Source organism: Abramis brama (genome assembly GCF_963993115.1).
Source record: "Abramis brama genome assembly, chromosome: 16".
Classification (NCBI taxonomy): Eukaryota; Metazoa; Chordata; class Actinopteri; order Cypriniformes; family Leuciscidae; genus Abramis; species Abramis brama.
Window position 1 is genome coordinate 9,106,493 of NC_139978.1, and position 25,363 is coordinate 9,131,855.

At 37.3% G+C, this 25,363-nt stretch overlaps 1 protein-coding gene across 5 annotated transcripts in view; it reads left to right on the forward strand.

Annotated features, from left to right (window-relative positions):
* prdm16 (PR domain containing 16) overlaps positions 1-25,363 on the forward strand; it is a gene marked incomplete at its 5' end in the record, with an annotated part of 226,185 nt that overhangs the window by 179,619 nt on the left and 21,203 nt on the right. For 3 of the 5 annotated variants that reach the window (XM_084087636.1, XM_084087635.1, XM_084087637.1), the window contains 3 exons: positions 13,427-13,564; positions 22,640-22,742; positions 25,106-25,307. In XM_084087636.1, the coding sequence (XP_083943762.1) occupies positions 13,427-13,564; positions 22,640-22,742; positions 25,106-25,307 (443 nt within the window). Of the gene's footprint in view, positions 1-13,426; positions 13,565-21,203; positions 21,315-22,639; positions 22,743-25,105; positions 25,308-25,363 lie in introns of those variants that run through there. The other 2 variants (XM_084087638.1, XM_084087639.1) reach the window with 1 other exon arrangement.

The following is a 25,363-nucleotide window of genomic DNA, read 5'->3' on the forward strand; positions in this document are numbered from 1 at the left end:
GTCAATATATCTCCACCCTAATTGCCCTAAATACATATCATAAAGCTTGGCTGTAAAACGCGGACTTCCAAAGCCGGCCAGTTAAGAAGGAAAGCAGAATGCAATAGTGCCATTCCTGAGCCGGCCTTAACGAGGACCCATAAATTACATACAGGGGGTTTCATTATGGAGGTGCAGTCTGAAATGTATCTTTTTTTCGCAAAACCACCAGGTTTTTTTCTTTCCTTTCTTTGCATAAAACTGCCTACTAGCCCCTTTATCGAAAGCTAGTGGATGATCCAGAGATAGCATGTTATTATAACTATTAAAAAGTATTAAACTTCAGCGCATAACTCATTTCTCATTGAAACGGACATGAACGATACTGTAAATCATGCAGTTGAGTGTATTTGAGAATGTTTGTGCGGTTGGGCTTTTTGACCACTGTGACCAAATGAGTATTCAGGGGCCCATCCTGTGCCTCTCTGCTCCTCCTCCCATCAGTGTTGTATTTCCATCAGAGTGTCTTTGATAATGGGCCGTTTTTCTGTAAGCGGAATCTGTCTGGCTGTCTAATGGGGGCCTGGTGCTGTCAAACCTTAATACGTACCAGCCGTCGTGCTATCAAGAGGACGGGTCAAGACAGGAAAATGAGTCCTACGGCTGTCGCTCCACTGTTTTTGAGTTCTGCTCCACACCTTCTCTAAGGTCCTGTTCCTCAACCGAGTAAACTTGGAGGAGTTATCTTGTAAGGCAGCATCTTGAGGGAGATGGAACCTCATAAGTGACTTATTTTCAAACTGTTTACATGAGCAGCAAGTACATTCGTGTGTCTCATGTTAAGCAATTGATTTGACATTAGCAAGTTCATGTTGCTAAGCTAATGTTAAGATAGGATACTATAAGCATAAAACAGAAATCAGAAATGTTGTTTAAAAGAAAGTACATTTCACTATTGAATCAATTTAAATCTATTTATAATCCACATGCCTCGTTTTCTCATGGAACTTGTTGCAGAGCATTGTCAGACAAAACACACTCCTGAACACACCTCGTTTTCAGACCAGCACGCCCATGGGCGAACAAATGGGCGCAAATGCATTTGCTGTTTAAACAACGTGGCACAGGACGTGAAAATGATAACTGCGTCGGGCTGAAACTAGCAAAAAACACTTGCGTCGTGCCTGGCGCTGCATTGCGCCGGAGTGTATGATAGGGCCCTATGAGTGTGTGTTAGAAATCAGAAATGGGGAGAGAACATTGTGCTTGGTAAGTTTTTCGTCTTCAAACCAAATTTGGGTCTCCGGCCGACTAAGTTTAAATCCTGTCTGACTAGCACACTTCCCCATAATGCTTACGCGTTAGATCAGTAGGCGGAGAGAAGGCAGTCTTTTGTGGCTGATCGAATCATATGAGAGTCTACACTATGACAGCAATCCGGTGGAATGTGCTTTCGACTACCTCTGGAAGTAGTCAAAAGTGGACTTGCTCAAAACGTTTTAGACCCCGTTTACACCTGTATTTAGTGTCGTCCATTTGTCGACCAAAACACTTCTTAATACCAGGTGTAAACGTCCTATCTTTCAGCGTGACAAAATCTTATTTTATCAGTGATTCATTTTATTTACCATACAAATGATAGTTTGCAGTCCTGTGTAACAATTCCATTTTTGTGTGTGTGGCAGCTGCGTTATGGTAATGAGACACAGGCCGTCTTGCATGTGTCTCTGTGCATGTACTGTATGTCTGTAATCAATCACGGCTCTGTCTCAGTCTCAGAGTGACAGTGGGACCATCGGAGCGCTCGTACTCTCAACAGTGGCAGTGAAGCACCGCCCCACTCTTTCGCCAATCATATCGCAGCCCAGATGTGTTTTTACGAGAGCGTCCGGCCAGCCAGCCAGGCTCACCCGCTTTTTAATTAACCAGAGCCTGCCCTCGCAAGATGAGGAGTCACAGAAATTATGACGGCGAAACACAAACCGCAGCTCGACATTCCCACATATGCGCATATGCGGCGGAATAGGGGGTTTTCCTAATAAATTTTACGACTCCTCACAGATTTACAAAGGTGTGTGTGTGTGTAATAGCTCTTATTATTGTACGTAATGGTACATCTGTGTTGTGTGTTCTGTCCGTAATGACAGCACAGAGGGAAACAGGTAGTAAATTGTGAAAGTTTTGCCCTACGTACCCAAACAGTGAGCCAGTCACTGGGGTATTAGAGGGTGTCGGGTGTGTGTGAAGAAGACGGACTCTTGATATGTCCCTCCGGTGGTGGTTTTTGTAGCCTCGTCACCCAGGCTTTCCTACACACCACCTACAAACACCTGATTAAACCACAAACATTTTAGTGTGTGTGTGTAGGAGGAGGTATTCCAGATGCTGTTGTTAGGTGTAACCAGTACAACAAAGAACAGAATTCATTCCCTTTTTGCTTATATTTTAAATGTAAATGATTCTTGAACTATAAGCAAACTCAATACATATACCAAAAAATGAAGCAGCACAACTGTGTCTACATTGACAGTAATAAGAAATTGTTTTTTAAGCTGCAAATCAGAATATGAGAATGATGTCTGAAGGATCATGTGACACTGAAGACTGGAGTATTGATGCTTAAAGTTCTGCTTTGCCTTCTCTGGAATAAATTGCATTTTAAAACAAATGAAAATAGAAAACTATTACTTTAAATTGTGATAAATATAACAATATTTGTTTTTTTACATTATTGATTCAATAAATGCAGCATGATGAGCATAAGATGCTAACTAAATAAATACATCTGTCTTATGTAAAAGCAAAATTTAAATGACAAAGATGAAACTATATTAACACAACAGAAATTGAAGACAACAAATGAATCAAAACTAAATATTTGTAATAAAAAAAATTCAAGCATAATTTAAATTCCAGCGGCCATATCACCCTGTAGCCCAAGACTGGTTGCCCACTGAAGCTGAGCAGGGCTGAGCCGGTTAGTACCTGGATGGGAGACCTCCTGAGAAAAACCAGGTTGCTGCTGGAAGAGGTGTTAGTGAGGCCAGCAGGAGGCGCTCACCCTGTGGTCTGTGTGGGTCCTAACGCCCCAGTAAAGTGACGGGGACACTATACTTTCAAAGAGCACCGTCCTTCGGATGAGACGTTAAACCGAGGTCCTGACTCTTTGTGGTCATTAAAAATCCCAAATTTGCCCATTGGCCTCTGTCCATCACGGCCTCCTAATCATCCCCATATATATATATATATATAATTTTTTTTTTTTTTTTTTTTTGTGGTTTTTAACATATATTTCCATTCTATTAACAGAATAATGGAAACTCTTTGTTGTGGAACATTTTTGTTGTATTAAGTTTCCTTTGTGCTGTGTTATGGCTAATATTTTGTATTGTATTTTGGCTGTGATGTGGCTCATTTTCCATTTATTTGTGGACTGATTCTAGTGAGAATTTGAAACTTTTCCTTGCATTGCTAATTTTGTTATGTCATGTCCCCCTGGGGCCACTATACTAAATGTTATTGTGAAATTAATTTTCAATAACATGGATGAAAAATTCTGTATGGAACATTCTGCAATTTCCTTTTCCACTGTAATTATTCTCCAAAATGAAAACTGTTTGGTTCAAGAAAGTCTCATTAAACAAATCTGGGCACATTTGGAGGAATTTCACAAACTTGTTTGACAGAAGGAAGCTGTTTTAGGCTTTCCATGACATTGCATTTACACGTTAGAAGCCGTACGGCTGTAAGGGTTTGGATCTGCATTGCATTGGCAGCAAACATTCTTTTGCTGGACTTGCAGGCGTGTTTTGGACTGTTTTGGGCCAGTGAAGTAAAGTCATTGCTCATCGGGCGTTGTGATGGTCACAAAGTACACGCTGATGAGCAGAGCTGCTGGTGTCTGCCTGAACCGGACGGGCGCTTTGTGGTTGCAGACTGACTTTTATTAATACATGTCTGGGATTGATTTTGGAGAGAGAGGGTAAGAATGACTGGAGAGATCTGGCAACACAAACACATTTAGATGCACGTCCAACCGAGTCCAGTGAAGTTAATAAAATAGGATTAATGGGCTTTTCTCTCTATCCTTCTGAAATGTACGGTTTGGGTCAGACCCTCTCTCCAGGTTCTTGTCCATCAGAACAGTGGGGGAGACAGCACTGCACTCAAAAAATGAAAATTCTGTCATCATTTGCTCACCCTCAAGTTGTTCCAAACCAATATGAATTTCTATCTTCTGCTGAACACAAAAGACGATATTTTGGGGTAATATGGGTAACCAAAGAGCCATTGACTTCCAAATCAATTGGGCCCATCAACTCTTTAGTTACCCATATTACCCCAAAATATCGTCTTTTGTGTTCAGCAGAAGATAGAAATTCATACTGGTTTGAACTTGAGGATGAGCAAGTGATGACAAAATGTTCTATCCCTTTAACTATCCCTTTAAGAGGGATTTGTCCATCGGGAAACACACAAACACACATCTTCATCCTATAAGCATTATCACTGCGCTATTATCTTACTATGACCACAAATTGAGTGAGACTTCCTCTTTAATAATGTTTCTTCTCTGTCTGTCTGTCAATCTGTTGATGGCTGTTGTTCTGTCTCACCTCATTGGCAGCCCAGACTACGCTGTTGGCTTTGATGCTAACGTTGCCATTGGTGTGTGTGGCGTGCGTCTGGAGGCAGCTTGAAAGAGTTAGGAGGTGTATGGCTGCGTGAGTGTGTGTGTGTGTGACGTGGAGTAATGACTTCTGGCACTGTAATGAAGGCAGCAGGATATCCTGTGTCAGGGTTGCAGGTTAGCCCTGGCTAGATAAGGTATAATGAATGGACATGAGTGTGTGTGTATATGTGTCTGTCTGTCTGGGCGAGGGCTGGAGGGGGCCGCGCCAATGTCAAGAAACTGCCATATGTATAAATATAACCCACTGGCCCTCTGAAAAGGTAGAAAAGTGCAAATTATCCAGCCTGAGGCACAACTTTAAAGACAATATAGAATAAAATTGAGTTTTTTTAACACGTTCTTGGTCTTGTTGCTCGTGATTCATCAGCGAATGTAGTTTAAAGGGTTGTAGTCAAAATGTAAATGTAATTGTTTTATGCTTGGGCGTTACCAGGGCATTGGTAGAGTAAATGGTAGGGTGTTCTGGGTGGTTGCTAGGGAGTTTCTTGCTAGCTCGAGTCAAAAGAACCCACTACTAGTGATATTCTGGTCTATATTGTTCTTGTCTTTCCATATATGGGATTTTTCATCCGTTTTCCCATCTTCCTTCTGGAATCACAATTGTAATCATTTTCGGTAATTAAATAAAAGCTGGACAAAAAAACTATTAACAATATATACAATAAATATATACAATTTGGCAACTAACTGAAATAAATTAGTTTAAGTTGAAGTAAAATTACTACATTACTAAAATTACTAAAACTATAACTGATATAAAAACTAATTAAAGAAAAATAAAAATGACAAAAGCACATAATAAAATTACTAAAACTACATTTAAAATGAAAAATGAAAATATACCAATAAAAGTGAATTCAAAATATTAATAAATACTATAATAGCATATAATAAACTGAATTGTATCTAAGCATTCATGTATATAACACAAATGATCAATTCCCAAGTTTTATACTTATGGTAATTTTTGAAATCCTAAGAATAAAGAATCATCTAAACCTCCACTGAAATTCTGATGGATAAAATTTGCAATAGTAAAATATTCACTCTGTGACGCATCATATTACATGAGTTAAATGCGTTCTAAAATGTTCTAAATGTGCTCCATGCCTTTCAACCTATAAAAAAATCCATAAGCAAAAAGAATAAAAATAAATGAAAAATAGTCACAGAAAGACCATGTACAATCCGGGTTTCATATTGCATCATGTGACTCTGCCTTACCTTACACACCGTGTTGATTTTTCCCCCCACTCAGCATGAAAAAGTCTGTTGTACGAGGTGTGTTTCTCCTCTGATCCGTGGCCAGTTTTGGATTCCAGACGTAATGTGTGCGATAAGAATCTGATTATGGGAAACTGATCCTGGATCTGACTTTAATGAACTCTAACCACCGCTGTTAATTACAGCACGGGGACACATGTTTAAGTCGGAGGTCAACTGATGGAGTGTGAGAGGACGGAGAGTGAGTGTGAAGGAAGAGGATGTGTTTGACCTTTCTTCTGTCTCCACGGGCCCCGTACATGACTGCCCTCTAGCTGCCATCTCTACTGCCTTCTCTGCTTCTGTTTCAGCATCTCAAAGGTTCACCTGGCGGAAGATAAAACAGCAAAAAATAACCCTAAGACTTGCATCGTATCATAGAGAATCTCTATTGTAGAGACTTTTGGTGGGCTGTTTTGTCTTGGCTCAGTAAGAAACCACCTAGCAACCATCTAAAACACCCTAACAACCACATAGCATCACAATAAACAACGCTCAACACATTAGTAACCTAATCACTGCCTGGGAACCACACTCGGATTTTCTTAACCATGTAAAGCCTGACATATGAAATAATACTCCGATTTTTTATTTTATTTTAAATGGAACAGTTAATTAACCTTTACACAAAATATTTTGCATGTGTTTTTTTGTTGAGTATCATATTTGGTACATCATCCTTTTATTGCTCGTATAGCATGATGAGGCTCATAATAGAGGAGGGGGGAAACAAACTGAGCAACTTTTTTTTTTTGCAATTTAGTGCAGTTGCTGATATTTCTATTGACAAAAAGTAAGATGAAATTCTCTTTAATAACAGTATAGCACTACTTGCATAAATTCTATATAATTATCAGTTGTTGCTATATATCTCTCCCAATGATACATCTTGGTAGGATGAAATTTAAATACTTTGATTGTGGGGGACAAAATATATAATGCAATGCACTGATGAGTGAACAAAGAAACTACAAATTAACATTCCTCAAAATCCTGATTAATCCTGAAAATTGTAATTTTCCTGGAAAATTATATGATAATCAAGTAAACCATTAAGTCCAGTAAGTCCATTACTGTGGCACACAAACACCACCACAACAGTGATTAATGATTTTTATACTGTACAAACTGTATATTCTCTCCTCAAACCCTAAGCCTACCCATCACAGAAAACTTTCAGAATTTTTTACATTTTCCAAAAACATCATTCTGTATGATTTATAAGCTGTTCTCCTCATGGGGACCAAATAAATGTCACCACAAGGTCAAAAATGAATGGTGTTACTATCTTTGTTGGGGACATTTGGTCCCCATACTGTAGGGTTTATCAGGACCATAGACACACACACACACACACACACACACACACTTCCCCAGGATATGAGCACAGAGAGTGTGTCTGCTTGTTCTTGTGTCACTGCATTAGCCATTGTGTTGGGCCGCTCTCTACAGAGGTGTCAGCTAAGCCTTCCTGTTTTACACAATGAGGGTGACAAGCACAGAGAATTCTCTCAGCGTCCCCCGTTTCTGAAGTGCTCAAGCCTGAATGAGGACAGACACCTCCTGAGACGTTTGTGACGGCTTTGCACTCACAAAATCGTATGTCTAATTATCAATACATTAAAAAAGAATTTCAAATGAAAGCCTAATAAAATTCCATATTTAAATAGAATAGAATAGAACCATAGATTAGATCAATTTTATATAAATGCGCCAACATATTTGCAATCCCATCCACAGTTAGGCTAATGGAATCTTAGATCTGAGAATAATATTTCAAAAATGTTTTAGTGAATTTTGAGTAAATGAAATGTTTACGTTGTGCACATCTTTTAATTTTGAAAGAAGTCTCTCATCCTCACTAAAGCTGCATTTATTTGATCACAAAATACATTAAAACAGTAAAATTTTGAAATACTATTACAATTTAAAATAAAGTATAATAAAATAAATACATATATAATACTAAAAAATTAATGAATTAAAAATAAATCTGACACCAAACCTTTGAATATTGAAATGTGGTGTCTTAATGCCATCGTTTCAATATCAATATTGAATGTGAAAAAAGTAAAACTTCTCACTGTGGTTTATGTTACATAGAAATAAACCACAGTGAGACATAACCCCCCCCACCATACAAACTCACACACACACCCTGCTTCACATAAATACACACACAGGTGAGAGATAAGAACTTTCAACACAATGTGTTTTTTCTTCTCTGCAGTGCACACAACACCTAATCAATGAAACACTTCACAAGAACCCTCGCACTTAAAGAAATGCTTTGACCCACTTCCACGGTTTTTCAGCTTTCCTTTAGCGCCACAACAAGAAGCACAAGGTGTTTTCAGACCTTTATTACTATGAATAATGTGTGAATACTTTGTGTTTGCGGGCCCCCGTTATATATGGCTGCAGAAATGGCGTTTGCTGGTGTTGTAAAATATTGATATGTTACAGGTACATGTAGGCCTGACTGCAGGTGACGTTTTATGAGATGTTCACTTTGCACACTACATCAGTCATGCAGGTTGAGGAGCTGCACGCCGTAAAGGTGGACAGCATGTGTGTGTGCAGCTGCCGGTTTAAAAGGGTTTGTAGGGGAATTTCCCTCTTTTCCCTTTGTGAGAAACAAAAGCGTTCAATTCAGGGTCCGTCTTATCATATATCCTGTCGGGCTTCTGTACGGAGGGAGGAAATCTCACACACACATCCATTAAAACGAGGGAGGAATTCACCAAGAATGAATTTAGCCTGCTGATAGCATTGTTTTTGATTCGCTAAAGGAATTATGCAAATCAGGCGATGCTGCAAACACACAAACAGCAAACCAGTGTGATCTGGTGTGTTTCACAGGGATCGTGCAGCATCACTTCACTGCAATACACACATGATTCAGCTCTTTAAAATGCCAAATGTGTGTTTGAGTGGATCTCACATCCAGATCATCAGTGGTAATAGCACTCTTCCCCATCATTTGATGAATTACTGCTGCCATGATCATCAGAACATTTCTTTTAAAATGAATTTCAGGCAAACAGCGCTCATCGAATATAGGCACGATATGCAATAGGCCGCATTTGCATAGAAAGGAGACATATTTGAACAGAACAGAGGTGAAGTAGATAACGCAGTGCTATTTTAGCACATTTTGTACCTGATTGAGATGGATTCCTGGGAGAATAATATGCTTGGCGCTTAAATTGCTCTGAAAAGGAATTCGCTCCCACTTTTGGATTTGAGAGCTTGACAGGTGACACCAAAATACTGTCATGATTTACTCACCCTCGTGTCACTCCGAAGCGGTGTGACTTTTGTTCTTCTGTGGAACATTTTTTGTCGTTTTGTTCCCAATATTCTTCAAAAATATCTGTTGTTTTGGAACATGAGCGTGAGTAAATACAGGCATATTGGAACATGATGGACACAAACCAAAACATAAGAAATGAATGAAAAAATTGGCAGCAGTGAAATAGTTTTCACAATATGATTATAAACATAACTAGATGATCCACTTTCAAAGCCACTGTAAAATATTTATGCACATCAGTTGCTTGGAAACTATAAACAACCATAAAAAAAAGGCAACAACAGAAGTGTCTGTGCTCATCATTAAGTTTCTGTCTATTTCATTGTTTTTTTTCTCCCTTCTTTCTGTCTTTGATTAGCTCCATATCGAGGTCAGAGGTCATCTCACTCTCCCGGTCTTACCATGCTTTCTTTCCTTTCATTCTTTCTGTTCTTCTTCAGCAACAAGACTAACTAAAATCCCGTTATATTACTCGCTCGTGCCCGTTGAGCCTGCGAAGGTGTCGACGTTTTAGAAATACGGCTTGGCTGAAGCTGTTTAGCACACTTATTCTTCACCTTGTGGCACAAACACTCCCAGTGGCACATGTGTGTGTGTGTGTTTTTGTACCAGCTCGTCTGCAAAGGCAGTTCCTCACACCTGATGGGAGTAATTGGGCTCTTAAAACGGCACAGAGGGGCTCCTTAACCCCAAAGCAGACTCGAGAGCCGTCCCTCTGGTATTTGACCCTTCAAACTTTTGGGAAAGCAGAGAAAGAGAGAGAAAATGGGCCTGAAACTTAGAAGGGAGAGTGAGATAAGAGGAAAAAACCTTACCTGATTTCAAGTCGCCCCTGGATTTGAATGTATCATGTCACGTCTGTATGCTTGTATTGTAAAGAGCTTAACTGATTAGAATGGGAGAGATAAGTTTAGTCGCTTGCAGTGTACAGTGTTAGTTCATGAAGGTGTGGTTACTTACATTTACCATTGCTACATTTCACAGGCAAAATCCAGTCATTTCAACAGGAATCTGCACAATGCAGAGTTTCACGTGAGGGCGAAATTTGCGCTTTTTTTCCAAGTTGGTCACACGAATTTGCTGTGTTGACCAACAGAAACTTCTGTGTGAGCGGTGCTTCATACATCGCTACACTATTGACAGTGGACAGTCAAATCAAGTCACCTTTATTTATATAGCGCTTTAAACAATACAGATTGTTTCAAAGCAGATTTAATTATGCGAACAGAGTTCATTCCGGCTGTAAAGCAGCTCTATTGTTCAGCTGAAGTCAGTTCAGTGTTGATTTTGTACGTTATAAAGGTCATCAAATATTAGATCACTTCATTTCATCTATAAAGCAGTTTTCCAGCTAGGTGTGACTATGTCATCAGTTAGGCTGGGTCTGTGCGGTTGCCTGAATGTTGCTATGCGGTTGCTAGGGTGTGATTTCTAGGGTATAGATATCCTTTCAAGCAAGTCTGATTTGCCTATTTATACTGTTCTGTCTTCCACCATGTGCAAATCATTTGATCATACACTATTTAGTCTGAAAACTAAAAGCACACCTCTCCTCAGAAAGCCACAGCCAGTTTCAGTTATCATTTGTTTGTAGCACATGAACATGTTGAAGTTGAATACTTAGGGTTAGAGGTTTGTTCAAATGCCATAATAGTAGTGTTTGCCTTAGCAAAAGGCCACTAATAAATATATACTGTAGGTTATGTTTCTCTTATTACGATGTGTGTAAATCACTGTTGAGAGACTGTGTTCAGTGTACAGTATGGTTCCTTTTAACGTTTCGTTAGATTTCAGTGACATATATTTGCATAACATCATCGGGAGTCTTCTTGGGTACATCCTTTCAGCTGTCCAAAACAACATACAGAAACAGCAATTTTTCTTTTTTGTAATTTTTTTTTTTTTTTTTTACATTTAGATAGTTGCAAAGAAACAAGAAATGTATTGAAACCTTTGTGTTTCAAACATTTATTTAAATTTTTCCATTTTTATCTGGGAACACTGTACCATTTTGCAACTCATTTATCTTGATTTAAATTCTTGCTCATTTGTGGATGTTTGAAATGTGTACATTGGTGAATTATTCTTAAAGTGTTGTTCAGTTTTCTGGATTTGACCGCATGTCCCTATCCAGCTTCAACAAACTTCACACGTGCGTCTTGCTCTCTCACACCAAACACAACTTCTGACATTTAAAAGAAAGTCAGTCATTTGTGAAGTACATGAAGAAATCACCATTATAAGACATTGTAATGCTTCCCCATTCATATCCATTTGAAGATTACATTGTTTAACACATGATCGACAACAATGCATTATACTTGTTTAAGGTGTAACCATTCATAAACATGAGCTATATTTTTTTTAGAACATTTACATACTCATTTAAAACCATTTTTACTAATTTGTTTAAAATGATTATGCACATCTTTCATGAGCCCATTTTAATTGTGAGGCCACATGAAATACTTACATTTAAAATTGTAATACATTTAAAAATAATTTGCCCCGATGTAGGACTTTTTAAAGGAATTAGTAAAGGCAAAAGTTGATTACAAATGGTGACCAGTCTCAAAATTCAAATATATTTTACTTTCCCTTATATATTTATAAACATTTTAACCTAAAATGTTAATGTTGACAGTATTGAAATGTTATTGCATTATTTATGAAAAGGCTTTTAAAGCATAATAAATGGCTTCTTAATTATAAGGCATTATGAATAGCATTATAGGCCATTATGCATAAGAGCTCCCAGAAAAGTGTTATCGATGTGTGTGTATCTGTTTGAGAGGTACAAACACACACAAATGTTCAGACATACAATCAAAGTTTTAACAAGCATGGAAAACATAGAAAATGTGTATAAGCACTTTTAGGATGAACTTTTCTCAAAAATATTTTACCGTAAGAAGCAATGCAATTTAGTAAAATATAAATATTTGCAAAGAAGTAAATATTTGATTGCAAAATTATTTGAACTGACTATGAAACTCATTTGTCTTGATTAAAATCCGTATAGATGTTCCAACTACAGCCCACTGTGAGTGTTAATGTGCTGGAATATAATCACTCTGGAGTTCAGGGCTAACATGGGCCCAGAGACAGATTTATTAGCACGGATTCACGCCACTTGTGCGGATATTCCGTTTCTGTCTTAATCGCTCACGGCACACTTGATATTTGGTTTCAGCTTCATAGAGCTGAAGCAAACATTTACACAGAGTTTCTGTTTTCAAAGAGAGACTCCACAGTTTTCAGTGGCATTTCTCACTTTTGCTGGGTAATATATCAACAAAAGAGCGCCGTAAATCTCACGAGAGAACAGCGTCCACTCTCCTTCCGGTCATTTCCTGACATCCTGTCTCACTTTGCTTCTCTCAATCCCTCCATCTCTCTCTCCGTTTCCCTTGACAAGTAACCAGACACCTCAAACTCTACTTCCCTACTAGTGTCAGGTTAACCAAAGTTAATCAACATGAGCCTCTGAGGCTTCACACAGCATTGAAGATGTCTTCAATGTTTAAATCCCCCCTTTCGATGTATAACACTGTGAGCAGAGAGGAAAAAATAGATTTGATTCTTGTAAACTACAGATAAAGGAAATAGCTTTTGGTTGCACGTAATTTAGACATTCTACTTTGCAACAATGTGAACTAACTCATTTATTTGCAACTACTGTACATGTCAACAAACACTCAAACTTATAGTTAGGGTTAGTAGAATAAGTTGTCATGTATTTGCAAAGTTGATTAGTCAGTAGAATGTCTGTAGTGGGAGCATCAAAATAAAGTGTTTTATTTATGCATATTAAGCAGACAGATTACTGATACTCTATTGACTGGTAGTTGACGTAGTTGCAGTTACTTATAGTTAGTAAAATGTCTAAAGTGGACTTTAGAAATTTAGACATTCTACTAAATATAAGTAACTTTGCAACTGCATATCAACTTATTCTACTTACCCGAACCCTAACACCTAACCCTAACAGTCTACCACAGTCTAGTTGACACGTAGTTGCAAAGTTAGTTATAGTTAGTACAGTGTCTAAAGTGGATAATCGAAATTGTAACCTCATGTTTTACTGGCTGCTCCTTTATATGACGTCTGTTACATATTACGTCACTTATCTTTGACAGCACCCTTTAAAATGCATTGTGTTTCTCTTTCTCCAGGTAATGGACAACATGGGCAATGTGAAGTTCTGTCTGGATGGGGCTCTGGAGGCCAGTGGGAGTTGGCTCAAATATGTGCGCACAGCCCCGTCCCATGAAGAGCACAACCTGGCCATGTGCCACATCAGCGAAGACCAGGTGAGCTGAGAGTAAACACTCGTTTATGTCACGTCTCTTTTCTGTCATCTCCACCGTCTGATTGGACTCCCTCAAGCTGTTGTATAGACTGTTTCTGGGGAGCAATGCACAACGCCAAAAGTGCATTTCCTTCATTAATTGTGCCTATTTGTTAATTCACTAGTTATTATACACACTGTTTTGAAATAATTTTGGCAATTATGTTATTTTTTTTTATAATTTGTGACAATTTAGATTATTTTAAGTAATATGATCTGAGAGGTCATGCCGTGACCATATGTATTTAAAATACAGCTCAAACAAGCGCCTTGTTTTCATAAAATTGTGCTATTGTCAAAAAATAAAAATGCTATTGTCATTAAAAATATTTTATTAAACAAAATTGTTTAAAGACACCCAGAAGATATAGTCCTGACATTTTTTTTAAATTTACATTTAAAAATGTAAAAAAAAATGTGCTTCAAATAAATGTTTTCTATTCATCAAAGAAACAAGTATCACGAGTTCTACAAAAAAATAAGCAGCACAACTGTTTTCAACATTGATAATAATAACAAAGGTTTCTTGAGGACCAATTCAAATCAGCATATTAGAATGATTTCTGAAGGATCATGTGACACTGAAGACATCAGTAATGACGATGAAAATTCAGCTTTGCATCACAGGAATAAATTACATTTTAATATAGAAAAAAAGTTATTTACAATTGTAATAATACTTCACAATATTACTGTTTTTACTGTATTTTTAATCAAATAAATGCAGCATTTTGGGCATAAGAAATTAAAAAAAAAAAAAAAAAAAAAACAATCGGTAACACTTTATTTTGATGGTCCCTTTTGAATATTCTGTTTGACTATAAGTAACTTTGCAACTACATGTTAACTAACTCTCAGTAGAGTATTAGTAGACTGTCTGCTTAATATCTGCTAACTCTTTATTGTGATGCTCCCCAACAGACATTCTACTGACTATAAGTAACTTTGCAACTATGTCAACTTATTCTACTAAACCTAACTCTACCAGTCTACTAATACTCTACTAACACTCAAATAAGAGTTAGTAGACATGTAGGTGCAATGTTACTTATAGTCAACAGAATGTGTTAAAGGGACCATTGAAATAAAGTGAAACCAAAAAATTCTATTAAACCTAAAGTTTTGAACAGTTAAGTATTTTAGTATGTCTAGAGCGTTGAATTGACCAATCAGCATCTAAGGCCGAAACGATGCATTTCTAAATCAGTTTATGATGTAAATGTCTAATAATACCATCTCAACACAACGATGCTCCTACAGTGAATGCATCAATTCTAAAATCGCAGCAGAGCGTTTACTGCAGTCATAAATGTCCGCAGGTTGTTAATATGTATTGCGGGAGCACTGTTTGATCACATGCTTATTTTGGTGGCTGTTATTGAAATACAGGTATCATATAATAGGATGGGGTACCTACAGTCTAGTATCAGTTTGAGCCTTTTTTGAGAGACAATCCCCATCATGAGCCTTCATGATGAGCATCCTGTGAGAAGCTTGAAGAGACAGCGAGCACGCTACTGTCAGGAAGATGTGGACAGGACCCGCTGCTGTCAAGATGTCACCACTTAGACAATAGATAAAAACAGCCTATTGTTTGATGAAGGCTGTTCCCACTCTTTTTCAGAGGAAGTGACTCAGAAGTCATTTACAAGGATCACGTACAAAGCGAGTTTGGACACTCCTGAATCTTGTAATCCACTGTCTTCAATTATTTGCTTCCTTTGAAAAGACGAGCAGTTGTCTGTTTGAGATAAGGTATCTGATCTCTCATAAAGCCGGAGATCTCATAACAGGCTCGTTGTCTAGCCGGAAAGATTGCTGTGTGTTTACTGTACGGAGGGAGGGCTTTGTTCACTCAAATCCTATCAGGAATTGTGCTGATGCAACTACTGCGGAGGTCTTAATCTGATCATGAAGCTCTTGTGTAGTTGTTGTTGAGTGTGGATTGTTTCCTTTGCTTACATGATATCTAACTGATTAAGTGAGGGGTCCTTGGTGGTTGCCTTATCTAGCTTATATTGCTCACTTACTTGTTTAAAGGGACAGTTCAACCAAAAATGATAATGCGGTCAATATTTTCTCACCCTCTTGTATGAATTTATTTCTTCTTCAATAGGCAGAATGTCCTAGCTGCTCTTTTCCATACAACGAACAATAATGTGGATGGAGACTGTGAAGCTTCATAAATTAGTAAAAACAACACCATAAACAGCACGTTCTCACTATCAGCTCGTCACATATTGACGCTTGGTCGGGACCCCTCTAATCACTTTTTAACGCACCCTTTTAGCATTGTTTTTCATGTCACAGGGTACTCCATTGCTTTCAGTTGTTTGCCTTGTGCGTCAAATCAAGACACATTTCATTCTTTGCATTTGTAAAAGTAGAAATGATTTTATAAATATTTACACTTTTATATTCTGGAGCAAATAACCCCACTCTATAAAACTTCTTAACAATATAAAACACGTCACAGGCGAAAAAAAAGTACAGTCACAGCTATTTGTTGCAAAAACTGACCTAAAACTGTATAAAATGATTACAAATAACTGTTGCATTCCAAGTCTTCTGAAGCCGTTCAATATTTTTATGTGAAGAACAGAGTGGACCTTTTTAATCGCTAAAAATAATCCTTCTCCGTGAATATCTAATTCAAAAGATACACGCTGCGTCCAAAATCAAATACTTCCCTACTATATAGTATGTGAAAACCAGCACGCCAAAAGAGTAGTATGTCTAAATACATAGTATTCGAAAAACAGTAGGCGAAAAGTTCCCAGATGACCTGCTACTTCTGGCCAGATTCTGAAGAGTGCATACGATGGACACTTTATTCATTCATACTACACATAGTCACACTATATAGAACATTTTTAATGGTCGCAAAGTAAGTTCAAATTCGATTTCGGACGCAGCACAACTCTTTAGCATGACACAATCAGTCACGAGACATACAAGAGCCAATTACATTTCACAATCAAAGCTGACGTAACGCTTCTTTGGGCGGCACTTTTTGAACGTGTGCATTGGATCTACGGCGGATGGAGACAGTGATCTCTTTTGGGTCTGTTCTTCACACAAATCAATCGTTTGGCCTCGGAATTGTAATTGTATATTTGTACTTTTTGAATAAAGTGTGCCTGTAGTTGTATCTGCCTGTTATATACTGTGTTTTATGTTATATAATACACAAATGGGTAGGTTTAGGAGTGGGGTTGGGTTATGTGTTCAAACGGGTCTAAATAAAATAAAATAAATGTAAATAAAATCATACTTGCTGATTAAATTGAGAATCACACCCCAACATGTCATAATGGCAAAATTATAACCCAATACATAATTTCATCATGGCATTCCCATGCCCAATGCGTCTGTGTATGGCGCCAACGGTTTCTCATTGAAAGCAATGGAGTACCTTGCACGTTGAAAAATGTTTTTAACATCGTTAAAAAGTGAAGCTGAGGGGTCCTGACCAAGTGTCAATAGGTGACAAGTTGGGAGTGAGAACATGTAACAATGTCTCAACCACTTGTGTGCTATACTCCAAAACTCCTGAAGTCATTTGATAGCTTTGTGTTAGGAGGAGATCTAAAACTTCAATCTACTCTCCCATAAACAAACATTCTTCCAATAACGTTAACCCTTTGTCCCTTTGTTCATTCAAAGTTATCAGGTGTTTAAAAATGTGCTTAAAACGTTAGCTCAATAAAATAAATTAAAAAAATGGATATTTTGAACGTTCAGAAATACAGTTTAATGGGAACATTAGCAAAACGCTCTTAGAACATATTTTTGTTAGCTGGGGTAACTCAAATCTCATTTGTGTTCTCGGATGTTCAAATATGGCAGCTTGAGATTCAGTGAAGCACGAAATCTAATGATGTTTTATGCCAAACCTAACACAATGTTTCTTGATGCTTCACAATGAGAACATGGGTGAGATTTTAGAGCCAGGACATTCTGCCTCACTCCTTTTGCATTCCATGAAAGAAAGTCATAGGAGTTGGAACATCACGTAAATGATGACAGAATTTTCATTTTTGGCTGAATTGTTCCTTTAAGTGTGCCATATGCATAAGTGGATCTGTTTCCCTGTTATTATTCTGCCACTTTTAGGCTGTTTGTCTCCCTTCAAACAAGCTGATTGACTCGTGGAACAAGTCAAATTCTAAGCTTTTGTCTCTTGACTAACACGGGCAACTAGTGTGGCCATCGTAGTTTTAGATGCTGACACATAAAACACAAGGCTAACAAACAGGGGAGGACAGGAGGAGAGGAGGGACAACCTCTGAGACTGACAACCACCAATTGACTTCAACTAAAAAACCCAATCATTAAAGTCGTTTGACTTCAATGAACGGCCACCGCTGGGCCCACAGGAGAATAATATCTCCAGCTAAAATCGCCTCACTACATACATGCTTTCTATTTACTTTCTCCTACTTTGGTTGTTTTTTTTCCTTTTCTTCTCTTTTGTACGCGTTTTTGCCAGTCTTACGGACAACAGCCTATTATTTATTCAGAGCGGCGACACAATGCAAAAATGCATAATTCATTGAACTTTGTACTTTGCTGTTCTATTTGAACATGCACAATGCATGAGCCGTATGGAAATATGCACACGCCCAGCAAATTCTGATGTGCCTGTAACCTTTTAAAATCAACCTGGATCATTTATTTACTTGTTTACGCATTTGTCTTTTGTGTTCGGGCCCCTGAAAACACGACTCAACTGTGTAGTGATGCACTTCACAGTTTTAGAACTTACTTTTTAATGTGCTTTTTTTCCCTCTTTTTTAATGTTATGGCTGTCATTTGAGGTGTGAATGGTTCTAAACAGCAGTTCTGTGCTGTAGCAGAGCGAGGGTGTTAGTTACAACACTTTGCTTTAAGAAAAGATTATTTTGTTGTGTTATTATAAAGGGTGCAAAATTAACTCTGAAGGTGGGAACCAATCAAAAAAGTGCCAATTTAAAAAAAAAAAAAATTATAAAGATGTGTAGGTTTGTGTATAAAGGTGTTCTTGTGTAAAAGTATATTTTTTAAGAATGCTTTGGAACACATAATCTGATGTTATCTACTTGCGCTGAGAAAGTGTAATCCGGTTTTCGGATCAAACTATGCGCTCTGAGACAATAGGCATAAAGCTGGTGGACGTATTCTGGCTTTTGCACAATGGCGTGGTCCATTCAGCAAGACTGTTGACCTCTGACCCCCCCTCCCTCATCTCTCAAGATGCACTTAAACTGTTTGTCAGAAACACTGAAGTGCACAGCCAGATCTGCCATGCCATAGCCTTCTGTTTCTGAAGGGCTGAGGACGCGCACACACACACACACACACACACACACGTTGGGTTTCCATGTTTTATGGGGACTTTCCATAGACATAATGATTTTTATACTGTACAGACTGTATATTCTCTCCCCTACACTAACCCTTCCCCTAAACACAATCCTCACAGAACGCTTTCTGCATTACATTTTAAAAAAAAAAACATCATATATGATTTATAAGCTGTTTGCACCAAAAAAAGTACCCTACAATGTCAAAGATTTCTGGTATTACTATCTTTGTGGGGACACTTGGTCCCCACAACGTAAGGTTTACCAGGAGACACACACAGTCACACACACACACAAACATTCCACTAATATAAGATGGCTAAATTATTTATTTTGGTCAAAATTGAAAAATCTATCTTATTTATGACATTGTTTTTGACAAATTTTCATGGTAAAAATAATTTTATATATATATATATATATATATATATATATATATATATATATATATAAAAGCAATAACAGAAACTTACTGTGCATGTAACACTTTCATAATTTTCAAACAAGCTGAAATCGTCTGCATTCAATTACTTATTAGCTACTGACTGATAAATGCAATATAATTTATATACATGTTTGCTAGAGAGGAACTTGTAAAAAAAATCCCTGACGTCTAGTCATGCAGTTTAGTTTTTATAAGGTTTTGGCATTTGATCAAAGAGTTGCTTAAGATAGGATGAACTTTGTTCTGATCTTGTCATAGTGAATCATGTCAGAATCAGAACTACATTTTGAATGGCATGGGCGAACATGCACACCCAAACAAAAGTTATTTTTACATTTATATTTCCTTATATATTCACATCAGTGTGTGTCCGCTTGCACTTATATGAGTGTGTGTGTGTGTGTGACAGACAGGGGATTATTGTCACCTAAGTGATGGATGATGCATCGGCCCCCAGCACTTGAAAGCATTGTGAGGGGGTCAAGATGGCCCTCTCAGTGCTGTCAGATCCTGAAAAGATTTACTGTAGAGACAGCTTAGCCCCATCATAATAGATTGCTTTAGGGGTGAAAGGAAGGCATTCCACCCACAGCAAATGACAACTAGCCATAGGACTACAGCACAATTTGACATCCAACTTTTATCTTTTAGACCAATGCAAGTTTCAGTCTGTTTGCTTAGCCTTATAACATTGAAAGATTGGCACCTGCAGTGTGATACTTTTTATGTCATGTGTGATGTAATTATTTTATATATGTAATTCCAATGATTGTACAAGATTTATTCTTTTAGTTATTTGTTGATTCATTGACTTTAACAATATATATATATTTTAAATGGCCTAAAAACTGACAATAACAACCCGTTATAACGATATAAATAGATAATATCCGATGCACGAATTATAATTTTCAGTTGAAATAATTAGTCGTTTAATTTCGTCAGTGTGTAACAACCATCTATAAAGCAATATAAGCAACAAACTCTCCTCTGAAAATATGCGATGATTATATTTAGTTAATTCGTTGATCAAACCGGAATCCTGTAGATCTTAATAATAAAAAACTAAAGTTGTATTCATTATAATTAGACCTATAATGATATTATAATACATGAAATAATATAGGCTACAATGTATTCTTTATTGTCGTTTTTGGATTAAATTATTGCATAGGCTATTATTATGATGAAGGCTATAAAAACAAAAAATAGAATAATTGGAGAACAGCAACCCGCAAAAACGCTATATATTGCAATGTATTATCAATTATAATAGGCTACACAGCCTAATATACACGTAATGGTTAGCCTATTCCTGAATAGGATATTCAAGATTACATTTTCTGTTGTTGAATAGCCTATAGACAGTTAAGTGTCTCAGGCGACATAATGCGTGTTTCTGTAACTCTGTCGGCGCAAATAATGCATTTAGTCTTTAAAAACGCAAAGACAAATCGTTTAAAATATCTGCTAAATGTTTGTGGCAGAAGACAGCGAGTAAAAACAGGTGTATATATTTAAAGTCCCACGGAAATCCTCGCGCGGGGCACTGCTCGCGCTCAACCCAACAGTCGACGTATTTATTTTACATTTTCATTAACTGGGAAAGATACATTTTCCATCAATAATAGATTCATATGGTGGTCAGAGGAGGAGAGGACATGGGGAGGGGTTCAATCCTTTTGGTTGGAGATAAGAGAGGAGGAGTGGCCGATAGAGAGAATCACTAATGAGCGCGACTCACCTCATCAAAGACGCGCGTGTTCGGACTCTGTGTCTCGCGCTGCTGTCGCGCGCAGTGTCATGATACTATGGGTTGCGTGCTGAACTCTACGGGACCAGAGCTGCTATTACAACTGGAGGCTTTAAGATCCACCGCTCAACAACTAGCCCAACTTTATCAACTCTCGGGAAAGAAAAAGGTCAGATATGCTCTTCCCTTCGTTTAACTGTAACTGTAATATTAATATTAATAATAATAATAGCTGTGTTATACATTGGCCACCCCTCTTGAGCGGCGAACCGATGCCTTGGCCTACTTTTGTAACACACATTAGAGTTGTCACAACAGTGGAGCTCTGAGATGAAGTTTGTGCAGTTTTTTAGCTGTATGTGTTGATTTCGGAGAGGGGCCCCGACCAGCTGCTGTCGCCTAGCCCTGAGCGCCCTCATGAGGGAACAACTGGTACTGTCCTTTTCAGTGTGTGAAGAGTCTGTGATTCCCGCTTCATAAAGCGGACTAGTTCTTTTATTTTATTATGATTATTATTTAAGTCTATTTAGGTGAGTTGCACTCTATAAATTATTTATTTTACAAAATAAACGCATGGTTTTTGAGTGTATTTTGGTTAAAACACACAACAGATGTGGTTTGTCATCACAGCGCTCTTGAATGATTTTAATTGTGGTTAATTTAGGAAACTTTGCAGCAAAACATTTGACTTAGAAAAAATGACAACCGCGATAATAATATATAGACTATAGCCTATTAAAAAAAACTGTATTTAGGATTTAGATTTTAGATTTAAAACAAATACACATATAACTCCTTTACCCTGGATAAATAATTTCAGTATAGGCTGTACGGAAATCTATATAGGTAAGTAACACAATACTAGGCTATCATTTTTTGTGTGTGTGTGTGCGTTTTAAAAACAATTTTTCTGCGTGCGTGTTTCTTTCTTTTTTTTCTTTTTTTTGTAAATTAAAAACGAAAACACATCAAACACATCGGATTACGATTAGCCTTCCTTGTTTTTACTGCATTTAAAAAAATCCATTTTTTATTTATCTTATTTTATTATTGTATTCTTTAATTTCACCTATTTTATTAGGGGAATTGATTCATGCGCTCGTTTATTTTGTGTGTGTGTTTTCATTTATTTCTCGTTGGCCTTCGTTAAGTAAATTATCGAATGAAGCATGGGCGATTTCAAATGCGCTTTGCATTTAATAATTACTGCATTATCTGTTTATCTTCCCCTTTGTGATTGTTTGTCGTGTGTGTTTTTTATCCTTAAAAACATTATAAATAATGTTTTTAATATTCTTAATATAATGTAATATTCAATAATATTCTTTAACATTATAAAGAATATTATTGCTTTTACACTTGCTATGTTTAAAATAAAGCCATATAACAATAACAATTAAGTAATAATAATAATAATAATAATAATAGCCTAATGGAATGCCTTTTGTTGTTGTTGTTTTAAAAATCTTATGCATATTTATTCTGTCTTTGCAGATCTGTTATACAGCTATTAGAGATATTGAAATAGGGGAGGAGTTACTGGTTTACATGAAGGACGGAGTTTTCCCCGAGGGCTCAATGGCACCGAACCTGGAAGGTGAGATTAATGCAAGTCATTAGGCACTCTTTTAAACAAACTCACACAGACCACACTCCCTCACCTCTTCTAACAGTTAGTAGCATGCTTTATGTGGCCTGTGTATGTCTTGATGTTGTACAAAGTTCGGCAATGAAGAAAATTCATTCATTTCAACCCAGAGGCACCTGAGCTAGTAGGACTATTCGACGACATTTACAATGAAATTGCAGCTCTATAGAAGTTGATACACATGTAGTTATTTTTGGTGGCTCATTACATTTATATATAAAAAAATGTTTTTACACACTGTCAAATCGAGAAATCGCATCTATAAAAGTTTTTGTTTACATAAATATAGCCTATGTGTCTGTGTGCGCGTGCGCGTCTGTGTATGTGTATGTTTGTATAAATATAAGTATATATATATATATATATATATATATATATATATATATATATATATATATATACACACACACACACACACACACATACAGGGGGGGAGGCTGCACTGTACAATGTGCAGTGTTTATTGTGTTTTGTTTTTTGTCTATTTTATTTTTTTTTCAAAATAAATCCTTAATTTTTCACTTAATTGTTTTTCTTTAAAAGCAGGGGTTGTCACTTGTACTTTCCATATTAAAACACAGAATGTTGGCAATTTTGAAACAAGCTCATGGTCTTCTGTATCTTTTTTGTTTCCAAGTGATCTGGTAATTTTGGATTTGAAGCTCAGAGTAGTTGATACAGACTAGAAAATTGCAAAAGCACTGAAGTGTGTCACAGCGCAGCAGTCACTCTCCAACACATGCACAATGTTTTATCTGATAGAGATGTGTCCTCAGATCTCCCTGCCAAAAAGGCCAGAAGAGAAAGTTCTCTGGGAGAGCTAGAGAGACAGGGACGCCAAAAGATGCAAGCCAGGCTCCACTCAGACAGATCAATCCGGAGAACAAAAGAAAGGAAATGTAGAGTAGAATGAACACGGTCATCGAAGAGGAGTCAGACGAGAGGCTGAGAGAGACAAACCGATAGACAGACAGAATGAGAGCTCTCGACATCTACCTCCTTCTCATGGCTTATCGGTGGTGGAATTTGGAGTGGAGCTGGAGGAGTCTCGGGGGACCTCACCCATGCTCACAGATTAGCCGCTAAACTGCACATAATTGTGTTCCCCCTACTTCTCTCCAAGAGCTATTAGTTTCCCATTCCCTGTCTTTTCCCCAACATTCCTGCCTTTGTCGTTAGTGCTACCGATGGGACGGAGAGATAATGTCTCAAATTCTTTTTATGGCTTCTCTCGATTAAAAAAAGAAAAGAAAAAAAAAGTCAGTACAGAAATAAAATCTGCACAAAAGTTTTTCACTTTAGTTTTCCCCGTAAAGGCCTCTTTGAGGTTACAAGGGGAGTTCATTCAAAATACTCGTTTATTTTGCAGGAAGTCTGTGAGCATTGGAGTGCGTTCTGTCAATACATGTCATTAGAAAAGAAAAACAAAGCAGAAAATGTGCCATGGTCCTAGATAAGACAGCATCGATGCAAGCATTTCATGGGCTTTGCTTTCACAATATTGATTTAAAGAATAATGAAAGTCATCCAACTTGGCTTGATCTGGGCCATGCATGGAGTATATCAGAGATATCACTGAGTTTAATTTGAGGATGATGATAGCTAATGAATCAAACCTTAGTACCTTTGAATTTCCTTGCCTCTCCACGACTCCAGGGTTATCTGTGAACTTGGCTCTTGTTTCAGGATATCCCCGAGGATAAAACAGCCACGTTTTTAGCCATTTAACCCCGGGTCATATGAACAATTACTCCAAAGAAAGATTTTCAGTCGAAAGCAAGTCAGAAAACATGACATTTTTATCTTTAATCTTGTAATCTTTTTACTGTTTTATGTAACTTTTCAAGGTTTGTAAAATAGTATTGATCTTAAATATTTGTATTTGTTTTTCTTTAAGCACTACCAGCCTTACATTCAGTGTAAATATGGTTACTTACTATCAAAACTACAAGCATTTTTGGATGTTATGCATTTGATATTAAAACAAAAATATTTGGAAGCCTAAACTATGGACATGTTCTACTAACATTTGACAACCAGAAAGTGCTTAAATATTTTTGTTTTCATTTTAAACCATATATCTATCGTTTTATCATTTAAAATCTCTTTTTTGAGTCTTGCCAGAAAAGTAAATGTGACTTTGTTTGATATATGTCATCTAATATGATGAATTTCAGACAATTTTAATTGTGGCTAAAAGTGTCTGGATACGTTTTGAGGTGTTATTCTGATGACTGTACCTTTTATAATTGAATAATTCCTTTTAATAATTCATGTAATTCATGAGCAATCGTGTGATGGTTTCCCAACAGATGAGCAGATGTACCGCTGTGAACACTGTGATGAACTCTTTACATCAAAGCTGGAGTTACGGCGGCATCAGAAATATTCCTGCAGCAGCGGCAACTCTATCTTTGACTCACTGAGCGAAGACTTCAAACAGGAGCGCGAAGACAGCGATGAGCCAGTACACGAGTGCAAAGACTGTGAAAAGATCTTCCCTAGCGAGTACAGGTCAGCACGCTCCACCATACTGCTCAAGTTGTAATTACCCACCAAGCTTTAGGTAA